Source organism: Phragmites australis, chromosome 18 (assembly GCF_958298935.1).
Source record: "Phragmites australis chromosome 18, lpPhrAust1.1, whole genome shotgun sequence".
NCBI lineage: Eukaryota > Viridiplantae > Streptophyta > Magnoliopsida > Poales > Poaceae > Phragmites > Phragmites australis.
In genome coordinates this window covers 28233387-28247482 of record NC_084938.1, presented here as the reverse complement: position 1 = coordinate 28247482, position 14096 = coordinate 28233387, and the positions used below count along the sequence as shown (strand labels likewise).

The 14096-nt window shown below is 41.1% G+C and overlaps 3 protein-coding genes across 4 annotated transcripts; 1 reads left to right on the top strand and 2 right to left on the bottom strand.

The window, feature by feature from the left end:
* Positions 1–1586: 1586 nt before the first annotated feature.
* On the bottom strand, positions 1587–7708 carry LOC133898987 (protein HESO1-like). Of its 2 annotated transcripts, XM_062339838.1 has the most exons (10): positions 7473–7673; positions 7155–7186; positions 6458–6643; positions 4714–4893; positions 3565–3749; positions 3366–3461; positions 3157–3202; positions 2939–3045; positions 2645–2746; positions 1587–2565 (listed from the first exon to the last, which is right to left on the bottom strand). In XM_062339838.1, exons 1-10 carry the CDS (start codon positions 7544–7546, stop codon positions 1756–1758), a joined length of 1818 nt encoding a protein of 605 aa, XP_062195822.1. In that variant the 5' UTR covers positions 7547–7673; the 3' UTR covers positions 1587–1755. The 2 variants fall into 2 exon arrangements, with proteins under 2 accessions (XP_062195822.1, XP_062195821.1); XM_062339837.1 differs by lacking the exon at positions 7155–7186 and having other exon boundaries at positions 7473–7708.
* A 159-nt stretch (positions 7709–7867) lies between these two features.
* Positions 7868–11684, top strand: LOC133899375 (uncharacterized protein At3g49055). The gene is made up of 7 exons (XM_062340365.1): positions 7868–7955; positions 8054–8383; positions 8476–9022; positions 10369–10445; positions 10536–10647; positions 10732–10848; positions 11140–11684. The coding sequence occupies exons 3-7, from the start codon at positions 8483–8485 to the stop codon at positions 11512–11514; spliced, it is 1221 nt and encodes a 406-aa protein (XP_062196349.1). The 5' UTR covers positions 7868–7955; positions 8054–8383; positions 8476–8482; the 3' UTR covers positions 11515–11684.
* A 643-nt stretch (positions 11685–12327) lies between these two features.
* LOC133899807 (uncharacterized) lies at positions 12328–13935 on the bottom strand. The gene is made up of 3 exons (XM_062340873.1): positions 13642–13935; positions 12912–12991; positions 12328–12842 (listed from the first exon to the last, which is right to left on the bottom strand). Exons 1-3 carry the CDS (start codon positions 13720–13722, stop codon positions 12590–12592), a joined length of 414 nt encoding a protein of 137 aa, XP_062196857.1. The 5' UTR covers positions 13723–13935; the 3' UTR covers positions 12328–12589.
* Positions 13936–14096: the final 161 nt, after the last annotated feature.

The window sequence follows — 14096 nt, the reverse complement described above, 5'->3', positions numbered from 1 at the left end:
ACCTTAAAATTGCTGGTTGTTCGGATGCAGATTTTATGAGGTGCGTTGATACTAAGAAATCCACGACATGTTATATCCTCACCCTCGTCAAAGGAGTATCTCATGAAAAAACTCTAAACGGACACTTACGATATCATCAATGATGCAAGCTGAGTTTGTAACATGTTATGAAGCTACCAGGCAAGCTGTATGATTAAAGAACTTATGTTATCCCGGAATTAAGAATATAAGATAGCATTACTAAACTACTTATGTTATACTTAGCTTTCTAAACGAGTAACAACATGTCGAGTGGTGCTGTCAAATACATCAACATTGAGTATTATGTTGTGAAAGGTAGAATCCAGAACAAACTATCAATGTTAAGCATATAAGTATTAAGACAATGCTTGTGACGCCTCTCACTAAAGGCTTACTACCCTATAATTTTCATGATTATGTTACCAGCATGGATTATTGGAAAACCTATGATTCTAGATAAAATGATCATAAAATGAACCAACTCTCATTAAGCATAACGAATATCTATTTCGAGGTTTTTTGGTTTCAGTGGCATTTCGCAGTTGTAACGCTTTGCCTTGGTATGATGTTTCATTGAGAGTGGGTTCATGATGTCAACCTTATGATCAAGGGGAAGAATGTTGGATATTGATCTCGGCCTCCCTCACATAACTAAACTGGAGACCGAGTCCTAAGGGAGACTACGTCCCTCACATACATGGTTTGATCAGAAGCACACGAATGTTTTGGTTGTGGTCCCACTTCGTGCTGTGTCTATATAGATGAGAGGGAGCCTGTGAGGTTTTAAGTTGATCCTAGACTCCTAAACCTTAAGACGATCAGAGGAGCACAAACAACAGGATGAAGGCCACCGCCACCATCTTCACGTTGACCAGCTACACCAAGCCAGCGTCCACAGGCTCGACTACATGTAGGCGATCTGATTCTGCATCAGACCTGCTGCATCTACTTCTCTCTGCTCCAAGCTATCATCAAGTACTTAATGGCATCGTTCGGCTCCAATAATACGTTCACGCTTCTGCTAAAAATGTATGTGTTCAATTTTAAAAGCTAGTGATCATGTCTAAGAGCGATTAAGACCTACCACATACCTCAGCTGAGCTCTGCATCTACTGAATATTTATGGCATTGCTTCACAACGATGATGTCGTGACAGGAATGACCACAAGAGGTTCCGTTCAACGCTGCTAATCCATAGAGTCAAATCACAAGATCCTGGTCATCTACCAAGGTGATTTTGGTGCAGCAGTTGCCTCCTGGGATTAAGATACATAGTATGCTCATGAACAGTAAAAATCAGCTGCAGTACTGTTCCAACACTGTAGCACGCCTCACGAACTACTGCTCCTATCTGCCTTTACCACGTTAAAGCAGAGTATGTATCCGGCATTTCCACGGTCCAAGCAACAATGCTGCCCGCACAGCTCCCAGTCTCCATCTATAGAAAAACTTCAAACTTGACCACCTTCAGCAGGGCACTGCATGTGACTGACACATTTACCACCCCACATGACATTGAACATGTTGGTCTCAGTCCTCAAACAAGCTCATCATGTGCACGATGATAAAACTAGATGGTACGATCAGCAGCTTATAAATCAAATGATGCTACAGTTCCCTTTCTGATGTTACATTTCTTTTTTACAACAGATCAAATAGAATCGCACCACGTACACAACAAACTAAACTTTTGCCTCAACCCCACTAGCTACTTACTTTTACAAACTGCAACCGTCATCTCCAGAAACCTGGACCAATTCCAGATGGTGGCCTCTGAAGAAGCCTATGATCGTTATGCTGCATCTGCAGAGCACCATTGATACCATACGGCTGAAACCCATCAATCACTGGACGGTGGGCTGCTGGAGGAGCAAACATAACTTGGCCTTGATGCTGCAGTTGCATTCCAGGATTTAAATGAATGAAATTACCCTGCGGTTGACCTACCAATCCCAGATGAGGATGATAAGCTGAATGCAAATGCGGTCGTGGCAACCCATAGGCAAGCACTGAAGGGGTAATCAGATGCTGAGGTATATGTGCATACTGAGTACTTGGTTGGGTGAAGACGGGTCGATGCATTTGGGGAGGGATAAAAACAGTAGGAGGCCGTGAACCAGAAACAGGAATATTAGCAGCACCGACGGTGTTTACAGTATGCTTCGCTTTCCTTGGTTGCACATGACTATTTCCTGAGTCAGGTCCCAGGTTGCTCTTCTTCTTAGCATCTTTCTGAACGGGAGAAGTGACTGGCTTATCCTGATCAAGGTTCTTCCTCTTATCATTTTTCTTACTAGGGTTAGTGCTTGTCTTATTCGGATTAACACGCTTCCTTTTAGCATTTTTTTGACTGATGTTAGTGATTGGCTTATCCTGGTTAAGGGCCCCAAACAAACGGGCCTTTAGCTTGGGCGCATCAATTTTACCCATAAAGAACTCGCTCAAATTAGAAACAGTAACCCTTAGGCATTCACATATTTTCTGCATCTCCTCCTTCCCGACCGATCTGGCAAAATTCTGAGACCGGTCCAAGAAGTCCTCAACCTGCATGAATTGTTGGGGTAGATGAACAATGTTTTGTCATCCAATGTAAAGTTAAAATCCAAATTCATAGGAGACTTACACTCAAGTTGCCAACACCTCTTTCCCAGGTCTTCGAGATCCATAATCCTTCAAAATTGCTGGCACAGAGCCCTTGCTCCCATAAACCCTCCACAGAAACTAGCTGCACGAGAGAAGGCCCAGAGTATATGTAAATGAGCAGAATGAGCTACAACGACTTATGATAGGGTCGTGAGGGAATTGAACTATACCCAAAACCATAAATAGAAAGTCATCAAAGCATTTCCTATGGGTCCAAACATAAAATATTGATATGCAACAAACATAAATAGAAGGTGAACTTTAAACCACTCACTTTATTCATTAGTGATACAAAAAGTTCAGCAATAGATTCTTTATTTCTGCTCCCAAAACCCTCAAACAGCGAGACGTTCCTCTCCACACTAGCAAAATCTGAACCGTCTGCAAGAGGATAGAAACTATCTTACTATTATCTATAGCCAGATGATAGCAGGATGATCCCAGAAAATGCAGTAGCAAGGAGAATGACATGTGCTCAAATTAAGGGAGTACCTTTCAATATGACAGAAAATGCAGGTAATACTGGAGGACGCCGGGTCTGCAATTCACATTGTACAATTAATTAGTGCATGCATTTTTCTTCTTGTTCGAATATGAAAGAGCGCTGCTACTAACAGCCATCATATACATTCAGGTCACAGATCTATAATGGAAATTCCATACGAACGGTGAAGCTACTAAAAGTAACAAAGTCAGTTTACCTGTAAATGGAAAGCAACTAAAGAAATAATTGCCATCGAGCTCATTGTTCGATCTTTGGGGCTGTTAATGTCATGTGCCTTAGCCCAGACCTTCATCTGCAAAATAAACATAACGGCTGTTGTCATACAATTTATATGGGTAGTTTCATGTCAGTAAGCATCTCCACCAAAACCAAGATATCAACACAAATCGCTATACCAGATAACACAGTATCCGAAATCTTTCATCAATTGATGCAATAAATTTAAATATCATTGATCTTGACATGCCATCTTTGTTTTCTACTGAAATATCACACTCTACGCCAGTTCCCTGATCAATAACCTTCAGTACAGGAACTCGAGCAGTTACAATAGGTAAAACCCCATAACAACGACCGTATCCTGAAATTGATAATATAAGAGATATATTAGACAAGGAAAAGACAACACACTATTGGCATTGAAATGCTTCTGCTAAGAGCCTTGTCACATTCCAACGTGTACAGGGATGAAAAATATGCTGGAATCTAACAACATGTATCAGAATGAAAAATTGTTGGCTACATTATCCTCACTTTTCCCCTCCACTACACCCCTCCTATATCAATCCTATTCTACATCCCTGTCACAAAAGAATCTTATTGTACAAGTGCTCAAGGAATATAGTAATAGAAAGCTGCTGCCAAGTCAAGATCGCCATCCCAATTTTATGTGATTACAGTAATGTCAAAACTCACAACAATAACGAAACATTTCAGGGAAAGATCAGTGCAAATCACCTCTGTAGGGTATTAGTAACATGTTAGTTTTTTATAAGGGTGAATCTGGATTAATGACTTTTGCAGGAGTAAATATTGAACTCAATGTAGACGCCAATCTGAGGTGAATAAAGCATATGCATTACATTTTTAATTTTTCCTTCAAAACAGTTTTAATACACACATGGTGGCATCACTGTGTGTCAGAACTTTTGAAAACCATTTCACATTGTCTGTATTGTGTCATATACTCATATTACTGTTGTTTGCACATGCTGGTGCAAGCTAGGTAGCAGATCAGTTTCCACTAAACTGCACGGCCAGCTTCTCTATTTACTACTGCTGCAGTTATATTTCCTTAGATGAACATTTATGGTCACTTCAAGATTACTTTGTACTACCTCTATTCTCTTTTACTCGTTGTTTAGGACATCGACACGGTCTCCAATACACATGGTTTAACATTACTTTCCAATCCTTAATGCTGCAAGTAATTCAGGAACAAATTAAGAATGCATATCTAACAAAATCTAGAGGACATTCAAAGATGAAAGGACAAACAAATGCTAGGAAAGATGTAACAAAAATCTGCTAAGAACAATAATTACTCTGATGAGAATGTAGAACTTTGGAAAGCCTCCTAATAGCAGAAATCTTGTCCTTGCGAGTAAACTGATCCTTGATATCAGTATTAAAGTTGACAGAGAGGTCAAGGTCACTTTTAGGAGTAAATAGATCCATTGTGAATGATCCAAATGCTTCCACAATTGGAAGCCCATTCTTTTTACCTGAAAGGAAGGACCAGCCACAAACAGGTCACACCATCATGCAACTTCGAAATATTCAGATGGAAAGCAAAGCCTTCCTAGTAAAAAGTGGTAGATATGCAATTCGGCAGAACGCATGCTGGACATTGAAAAGAGTTGAACTTGGCTGGAATTTAACACAAATTAAACCAAGTTCCAACAAAATTCCCCAAACCTTAACAGGTCATAAATTAAACCAAGTTCAGATTTCAGAATGCACTTTTTTTTATGCTCTATCATGTTCAAGCACAAAATTTGCTTTATATGTTTTTTCCTACCATTTGAAGCGTAATATTTTTTCTAATACGCTAAGCTTGTAAGATATCTATCATAAATGAGGTGTATGGTGATTGGTGAAACCCTATTCTGCTGTCGCATAGTTATCTGAATTGTCATGTGTTTAAAAAACGAGATATCATTGGTGTGTGACTCGATAACATACCTGATTGCACATGTGCTTAAGGATTACAAGATAATAGGTGTTCTGCAACCTTCAACCATTCATGAATGTGGTAATTTCAAGTTATATATATGTCTATACAGCAACAGCAACAATAGCCTTTGTCTCAAACAAGTTAGAGTAGGCTAGATATGAAACCCACAAAATACAACTAAAAAGATGATGTGGAAACAATAATGACAATAAAGTTACTAGTAACAGTAACAAAATAAAAGTAATAATGGTATAAGAAGACTAATGCATAAGTTATGGTTCTGGCACATGGATTGCTAACTTTCACGCGCTTCTATCCGTAGATAGTTCTTTGGGGATACTCCATTCCTTCAAGTCTCTCTTTACAGACTCTTCTCATGTTAGGTTTGGTCGACCCCTCTTTTCATATTATCAGCGCGCCTTCAAGTATCCCGCTATGCACAGGTGACTCTAGAGGCCTCCGTTGGATATGTTCAAACCATCTCAACCGATGTTGAACAGCTTTTTTTCAATTGGCGCTACACCTACCCTATCATGTATATCATTATTTCGGATCCGATCCTTTCTTGTATGGCCACAAATCCATCGCAACATATACATCTCTGCTACACTTAACTATTGGACATATCACCTTTTAGTTGACCAACATTCGGCGTCATATAATATCACATGTCAAATCGTCGTCCTATAGAACTTACCTTTCAGCTTTTGTGGCACCTTCTTATTACAGAGGATGCCAGAAGCTTGACGCCATTTCATCCATTCGGCTTTGATTCTATGACTAACATTTTTATCGATATCACTATCCTTCTGTAGCATCAATCCTAAATATCGGAAGGTATCCTTCTTGGGAACCACCTCTCCACCAAGACTAACATCTTCTCCATCATGCCTAGTAACACCGAAATCGCACTTCATATACTCGGTTTTGGTCCTACTAAGTCTAAAACATTTCGATTCTAAAGTATATCTCCACAACTTCAGGAAATATATATGTCTATACAATTTTAAATTTTAAATAAACACCAGGCATCATCGTTAACAATGATCACAAGAGCACATTACGAGAATATAAGTCCTTGACCCCATGATGGCACACAAAAGATCTCTTACCAAAAATTTGTTCAGCAATTTTGTTGAAGACATTGATCATAAGATATCGGTGCTCATAGTCGACTGGCTCTGGTTGTAATGATGCATACATTTCCTGAAGTAAACCCTCTAGAGTTCGAAGCAGAGCAGGATCAATGACGACTGCCTGTGACTCCATCTCGCAGCTTTCTGCATGGCTGTTCAGTGCTGCATGTTATCCAAAATTTAGATCAGATAGTATCGTTTACAGCATGCATAGAAGTTTCAGATCATGGAACTGCAGGTGCAGGCTCAATCCTAGGTGGCAAGTATGGTAAGAAATATCTTCCCAACTGCAACTGTTTGGCCTTTTGTATGCTCAGAGAGACGACGTATTTGTGCTCTTTCAAAAAAGAAACTATATTTGTAATACTCGAAGCAACAGAATCGACATTAAACAAGCGTCTACAGAATGAACCTACAACGACTCCTAAGAAATGCAATACACTTGTATGCAATTGGATCCACTTTCCTGATGCAAACGATAGGATACAATGTTTTCTTTTCGAACTGCACAGCGAATGGTACAGCTCCAAGTAATGATTTAGCACACTGCGTTAACACTGTCACATTCTATCCACAAGTACTCCGTATATTGGTCATTGGGGAGCAGCAAGCGTCGGGAAGCAACGCAAGTGTAAAATCGGGAGCGGCCGCAGGCATGCAGATAGATAGATACCTTCGGAATCCCATGAGATTGCCACGCTGGGCCTGCAGGATGCCATGAAAATAAGTTCAAACACATGACAATCAGAAAAATCTCATCTTTACCATGATACACAAAGCAACGCCATCACAGCGGTTTCTCAAAGGGGGAAAGCATATCTTAGCAAACTACACACACACACACACACAATCATCCAATACGAAGAAACAAGCAAAGACCCGACTAATTTTTTGCCTCCGCATCTCCAATATCGCCAAAGAGACGGAAAAGCAACCAAACCGTAATAAATACGGGGAAAGAGAGAGAGAAGGGGCGAGGCGAAGAACGAACCTGGGGTGGTGGTGTCGGGGAGAGGAGGGCTCGGCTTTGTGTGGGGCGGGGAGCGAAGTAGCGGCGGCAGCCATGGAGGGCGGCGGCCGTCGTGATCGGGGCGGAGCACGTCGCGGTGGGGCGAGGGGTCAAGGTCAGAACACCCCATCCATTATGTATGCATAGGCCAAGCGGCCTTTTTTTAAGGTCTCTGACGGAAACAGAAAAGGAAAAATCTTTTTTGCTTTGCCTGCACACAAGGCCCATGGAGGAATGCCACCTGCTGGCTGGAGCTTGGCATCGCTGCTGCCCATCCAGCACCCACCCTGAGTGCGACGATGGCACCATCAGTCTCTGACAGCCGCCGCCACTTGGTTCGTTCGCTTCCATTTCTCCGTTGCCATCTTGTCATCCTCCAATGATCGATGTAACTTTCAGGCTGGGCAAACCAGTGTTGTACCAAAAGTCAGTCGATCAAGGATAGGATAACATAAGAATGCCAAGGTAATCCTTCTTAAAAAAACGAAAATATAGCATCTTACTGAGTACTAACACACTTAAGTAACAACTCTGATCACCTAAACTTTCAAAATTTATCTCAGGTATTGGCATAAGAAATGGAGAGCAATGCAAGGATATTTTGTTCCTTGTTGCCAGTCTTCAGCACTAGTTTCAGTGAAATTCTTTTTCATCTGTTGTATCCCTAGTTCCCTACTGATTGTCCAAAACTAAAGCTTCAAATCAGAGTCCTAGTCTGACAGAGATCAGCCAACTGTAGGATTTACCAAGTTAATTGCCTGCCACTGAGAGTGAAGGACAACACTGTATTTATGCGCTAAAGAAGAAAAACAAGCCAATGGATCAGCCAACTACTCTTCAAGGTTTATGTGTTAAAGAAGAAGGACAAACCCCTCAGCCAACAACTCTTCAAGGTTTTTCCTTGACTGTTAGATACGTAGTACTATGCTTTCCTCCCCAAGCAATTTCCCTTCTCTTCCCTTACACCAATATCTGCACACACTAGATCAGTCATGGATCAACCCAACGTTGCCTTGCAACAGATTATTGGCTCACTCCACTCAGTCCATGGGATCTTGGAGAATATATTGGATATGGTTTCTGATGACAAAGCTGACAGAATTGGTGAGCGATTATATTTCGATGCAAATGATGGGCTGAAATTTCTGGCGTGTGAGGCTGATAACATTCATGAGCTAGCCAAGGAGGTCGAATTCAAGCTCTCAGGGTGTATGGAGATGCAAAGGAAGGAGAAAAGTAGGATGGAGAGCAAAGTATCAAGTTTAATGAAGGAGAACAGGGATATCCACAGCATGTTGAAGATTGCCATAACTGAGAAGGAGGCGACGGAGAATAGCTTTCGTACATTGAAGGATGAAAGAGAGCAGGGAAGAAGTGCGATCTTGCAGATTGCTGAGAAAGGATTACAGAAGGTTGGCTTTGGGTTCATCATGGAGGTGATAAGTGGAGAACCAGCAAGCGAGGAGCTGAGCACTCTCAGTGCCACTGCAACATCTGATGGAAAAGAAAATGAACAAGAGGTTATCAGTCTGGTAAATAGCTCTACATCACTCCTTACTAGCTTAGTCTTTATTTATTTGCAGTGGTTCTGTTGCTTAGCTAATAGAGAATAATAACCCTTTGCACTTACTAAAAATTATAGTATAATTCAGTAGTTGCGATTTAAGAACAAATTGTCCAGCAAATACAACCCTCCAGTTAGTGATTTTTCTCATAATTCCATTAGCCCATCTTGGCACCTTTAAGTCTTTATTGTTTAAGTAAATACTCACTTAGGTAAAAAATACTTGACTTTTGGACATGGCACGGTCTTAGATGCGTACCTTTGTCCACTATTTTTTATTAGAATATATTTATTAAGTCCAATAAGTTTATGAGATTATAAAAGTATTCAAGACAAATCCACGCTTATAATTTTTCATGTTTTGAAACTAAATATTTTAAAAGTTATTGATGATCAAAGTTTCAAAAGTTTCACGGGTCTTGTCCAAAACGTCATTTATTTATGATTGGAGGAAGTTGTCTTAGAAAAAATCTCATCCATGACCATGCATACAAATAGAACTATTTAAAAATTATCTGATTCCTGCAGCTACTACGAATTATAATATAATTCAGTAGGTGTGTGTTTGTGAAAACAACATGAAGACAAATAACACACGCATATGCCAGGAACCACTATTTCATTAATTTTGTGATTTTACAAAATACATGGCACCGTTGGAGTTTTGCCTTCTTCTGTCTTCTGCATCGATGCTTAAAGAGATTATCTTATTAGAGAAACTGCTTAGTTTGCTGATTCCCGAGGCCTGATTAGACATGTCTAGTTAATTACATCTGCAGGACAAGCCTACAGAATACCTCTAATTAGTTGTGTCACGGTCATCGTATGTCGTCGAATGATGGTTGCATGTGAGTTTAGACGGCTTAATCTTTCTGTTTCTTTTTATTCACCCTTCTAGGAGCCATATTTTCAACTGCGAGTCCGATTCAAAACTCCCTTAATCTTTGGTGCTCTCTTAACGAAAGAGTATCCGATTTATTCAAGGCCTTCTAGAAGCATTTATGTGGGGCCGACAAATTCAAAATAACTCGCGTCGAATAAATATTGCCCTACACCTTGGTCTTGCTCTTTCTCATTTAAAAATAATAATTCATCAAACATTGTGATTTAAGAACTAATCGTCCTGCAAATAGAACCCTCCAATTATAATTGTTCCCGTGATTCCATCATCCCATCTTGGCACCTTTAAGTCTTTATTATTTAATCAAGTATTATTGTCTTTAAAAAATCATATTCTATGACCATTCACGCAACTATCTTTTGGCATTAAAAGACTTGTCAGCTAATCAAATAATTCAAGCTGTTCTCTTTCAGGCTTATATAGTTGAAAAGACAATGAAAACCCTGCATCACGAGATCAGTGATCTAAGGCAGACCTTAGACGAGTCCAGGTAAACCAAGAAAGACATTGACCAAAGATGGACTGATTTAGGGCCTTCCTGTGATCTGTGCTAAATGGCAATGTCAAATTGCTGTAACAGGTCAGATTGTGATCATTTCCAACTTCTTGCTGCTGAACGGGCTCAGAAGATAATCAATCATGAATCGCACGTAAAAGATTTGGAAGAAAGAGAAAGGCTCCTAGTTCACAGTGTAAGAAGAAATCTATCTATGCAGCATGTTCATCACTGGCCAGGTAAATGAGAAGGACCTGAAATCTCTTTTTCAATGCCTAAGGTGGACGAGCTCACTCTAGGGATGAAAGCGGTAGAACAGGAGGCTGCAAGATGGAGGGAGGCATGTGAACTGGAGGTAGAAGCTGGAAAATCTGCCATCAAAGAACTCAACAAGGAGGTAATCCAACAAAAATAAGTTTGACCCAAGTTTCCTTAAGATGATGTCATGAGATGTACTTCTCATTCTGGCAAATGACATATGTTAACGAGGTACCTTAGTTAATACATGCACGATTTATCAACATAGAAAACTCACAAGTTTGACTTCCTTGAGTTTGCAGTCATACCAACAGGGTAAAAAGCATCTGTGATGAATTGATAATACCTTACTAATGCAAAATCTCAATGGTAGATCATCATTCTCAATTATGAGATAAGTTGCACTTGTTTTAATGAGGTATCTATCCAGATTACTTTGCTCAGGGAAGAACTGGGAAGCGTAAAAGCAGACTTGGAGGCTGCAAATAGTAAGCTACAGCTAAAAGAGAAATTAGCAGCCAGTGCAATGGCAGCGCAAGCTGCTGCAGATGCATGTCTCAAGCTTGCTGACAGAAGATCTGCAGGGCTGCAACAGAGGATAGAAGAGTTGACAAGACAAATAGAGCAAGAAGATGCACATGGAAGAAAGGAGAGAGAAAGTGCTCGCAGAAGATTAAGATATGTCTGCTGGCCTTGGCAACGACTTCGAGTCATATCAGCATCCTCTCGTGCTAGGACATGGTTTGTTGATCAGAATGGTAGATTGCTACCTAGGACAGAAGCACTACTGCAAGCAAGGATCTAACCTTTTCTTTTCACACATTCCCTAGAGTAGATTCATGCCTCTCTGGCTCCTTATCTTGCACTTTCTCCCCCACTCCTTTTGCAAAAATGTTTTCTATTTATGCACAATTGCAAGTATCTAAGGTATTCTGTACTAAGTTCAAGTGGTCTTGACATCACATCTTGCTTGTCTAGCTATAGACTAATGACATAGTGAAAATAAATGGACATGTTAGGTACCTTATGGAATGCCCAAAGGCTAGAAATACTTAAGACTGATGTATCACTGATTACTTACAGAGTTTGGTCTGTGCAATGCAGCAGCAAGGGTTTCTCATCCATCCATCTGCTCACTGATAACGACACAAGCATAAGGAACCTTGCATTCATAGTCATAGAAATGTCATGTTCCATCCTCTAATCACCAGCTGTGGCACTCCTGCATCAAGATGGTACAGAAAACGCTAACCTATAGAAGGGATCTATTTGAAGGACTCAAGGACCCATCTTTCGTTTCTGCATAGGCTTCCCTGGAAGGAAAATAACGAAAAAAAACACAGAAGAGATATTTCCATTCCAAAAGAAAGAAAAGTCATTTGTCATATTTTATCTAAAGGTAGAAACATTATGATATCACATGATGCATGTAAACTATTAAAAACATTGTTCTTCAAAAAAACACAACAGCAAAGGTTTAATTATACTGTATTTCGGAACCTTCACACGGCCATTCTTGAGAAATGATTATACATAATAATTTTATACAAATGCAACATATGAACCAATTTTAGTTGATGAAAATCTAAAAGCTGTACAGTAAGCGTAAACCGATAGGATGTAAAATCAATGGGCTAGAAACTTCAAATAATCAAATGAGAATATCACAGGGTATTCAACTTTGAACAGACAGTATTGGAACTTCCGAACTACAAATAAGCATTAACAATATCCAGCACAGCTATCGCTTTACATTCGGAAATTACACACTAGACTGACAAAGGGGATACTAGCCCATGAAATAGCATCAACCAGGGAGCTTGTACAAACTCTGGTCAAAACATGCAGATATGAACGCTCAGATTCATGCATACAACTTGTCACTTTGCCTTGTTCCCTAAAGGCATGGAAGTAACTGAAGGCAATGTCCTCTTCTTGTTGAAGGCATTGGTTCTGCTTTCAGGTTCATCGCTATCATCATCACTAGCCTCATTCACCTCCTTGGCAGTTTTATTCTCATCCTCCATGGACTTTCTCTTTTGCGCATTCACCTTCCCAAGCAACCTCCGCTCAACGGGATCGGTGGGAGCTGCGCGCTTCACACTAGGTGCCACTTTAGCACCAAGACCAAGCCTGAATAAAATTTTCCAGTCACACAGCAGCTATCCAGGAATAGTAACAAGAAGAATTCGTGAAGTATACCTTGATGGCCGGCCCTCAAAATCCTTATCGGTTGGTTCATCCGGATCTGACGCACTCATTTTGTCCACCCATGTCTGAGCCTGAGAATGATTTATGGGATGGGTAAGAAGGGTGGGAATTAATCCAAAAAAAAAAAAAGAGAGTGCAAAAGCAATGTGAAATTCATGGAAATGTTCATGGCAACCGTCGGCTTTACATACTCCAAAGCATTTGATCAAACACTCACAAATATCACCAAGAGAAACCATTTGATCAAACACTCACAAATATCACAAAGAGAAACCTATACACTACCAGAGGCCGTGCGTGCTTCTTGATGCAGCATACGCGCTTCAAAGATCTACTTTTGAAACAGCAGGGCTGCAGTTTGGACACTAACTTGATGCAGCAAGACACATCTAAGCACAAACGCAGCGCGCTGAGAACGCCAAGGAGACAGCAAATGACATCAATCGGGGAGATGTTTAGGAGGGTCTGCTGCATCACATGACAAAATTAAAGCGGGTGCATTTGATCAAGCGATAAGAACTCCGGTTTAGCAGGCTCCAGCCAACGGCGTGCTAGTTTCTCCAGCGTACATGGTCCTTACTCACTCTCTGGCACAATCCCAATTTTCAGACGAACAAGAGAAGCATTGCATCGAACACCACTGAAGGAGGAAACCACGCTTCAGAAGGAAGGAAAAAGAGAAGGAACTGAGCAGACAAGTAGGCGGAGACGCGAAGCTCACCAGCTTGAGGGCCTTGTTGAGGGTGACCACCTTGGGGAGCGGCGCCTTCTTCTTCTCGGCCGGCGGCGGCTCGGTCGCCATCGCTAGCAGCCCGGTCGGATGAAGCGGCGGGGCGGTGCGCGGGGGCAGGAGGGCAGCAGACCAACGGGCAGGAGTCGCGAAGGGCGGCGGCTCGGTGGGCTGGGAAGGGAGGGGAGGGGAGGAGGCGGCGGCACAACGAGATGAACGCGGCTGCGCTGCGGACTCTGGACGGAGGAAAGGTAGCAGGAGAAGTATAGTGGGCCCAGGTCTAGCCGTCGTTTGTGGGCCAGTCCTACTATGAAGAATGCAAGCCCATACTACGGAAGAGAACAGCTAATTTGTTGCTCCACACAAAAAAAACAAGAAGCTGATTTTTGATTCATTCACTGTACATGTAAATCATCTTGTTCACAGATTTGCAAAAAATAGGGAAT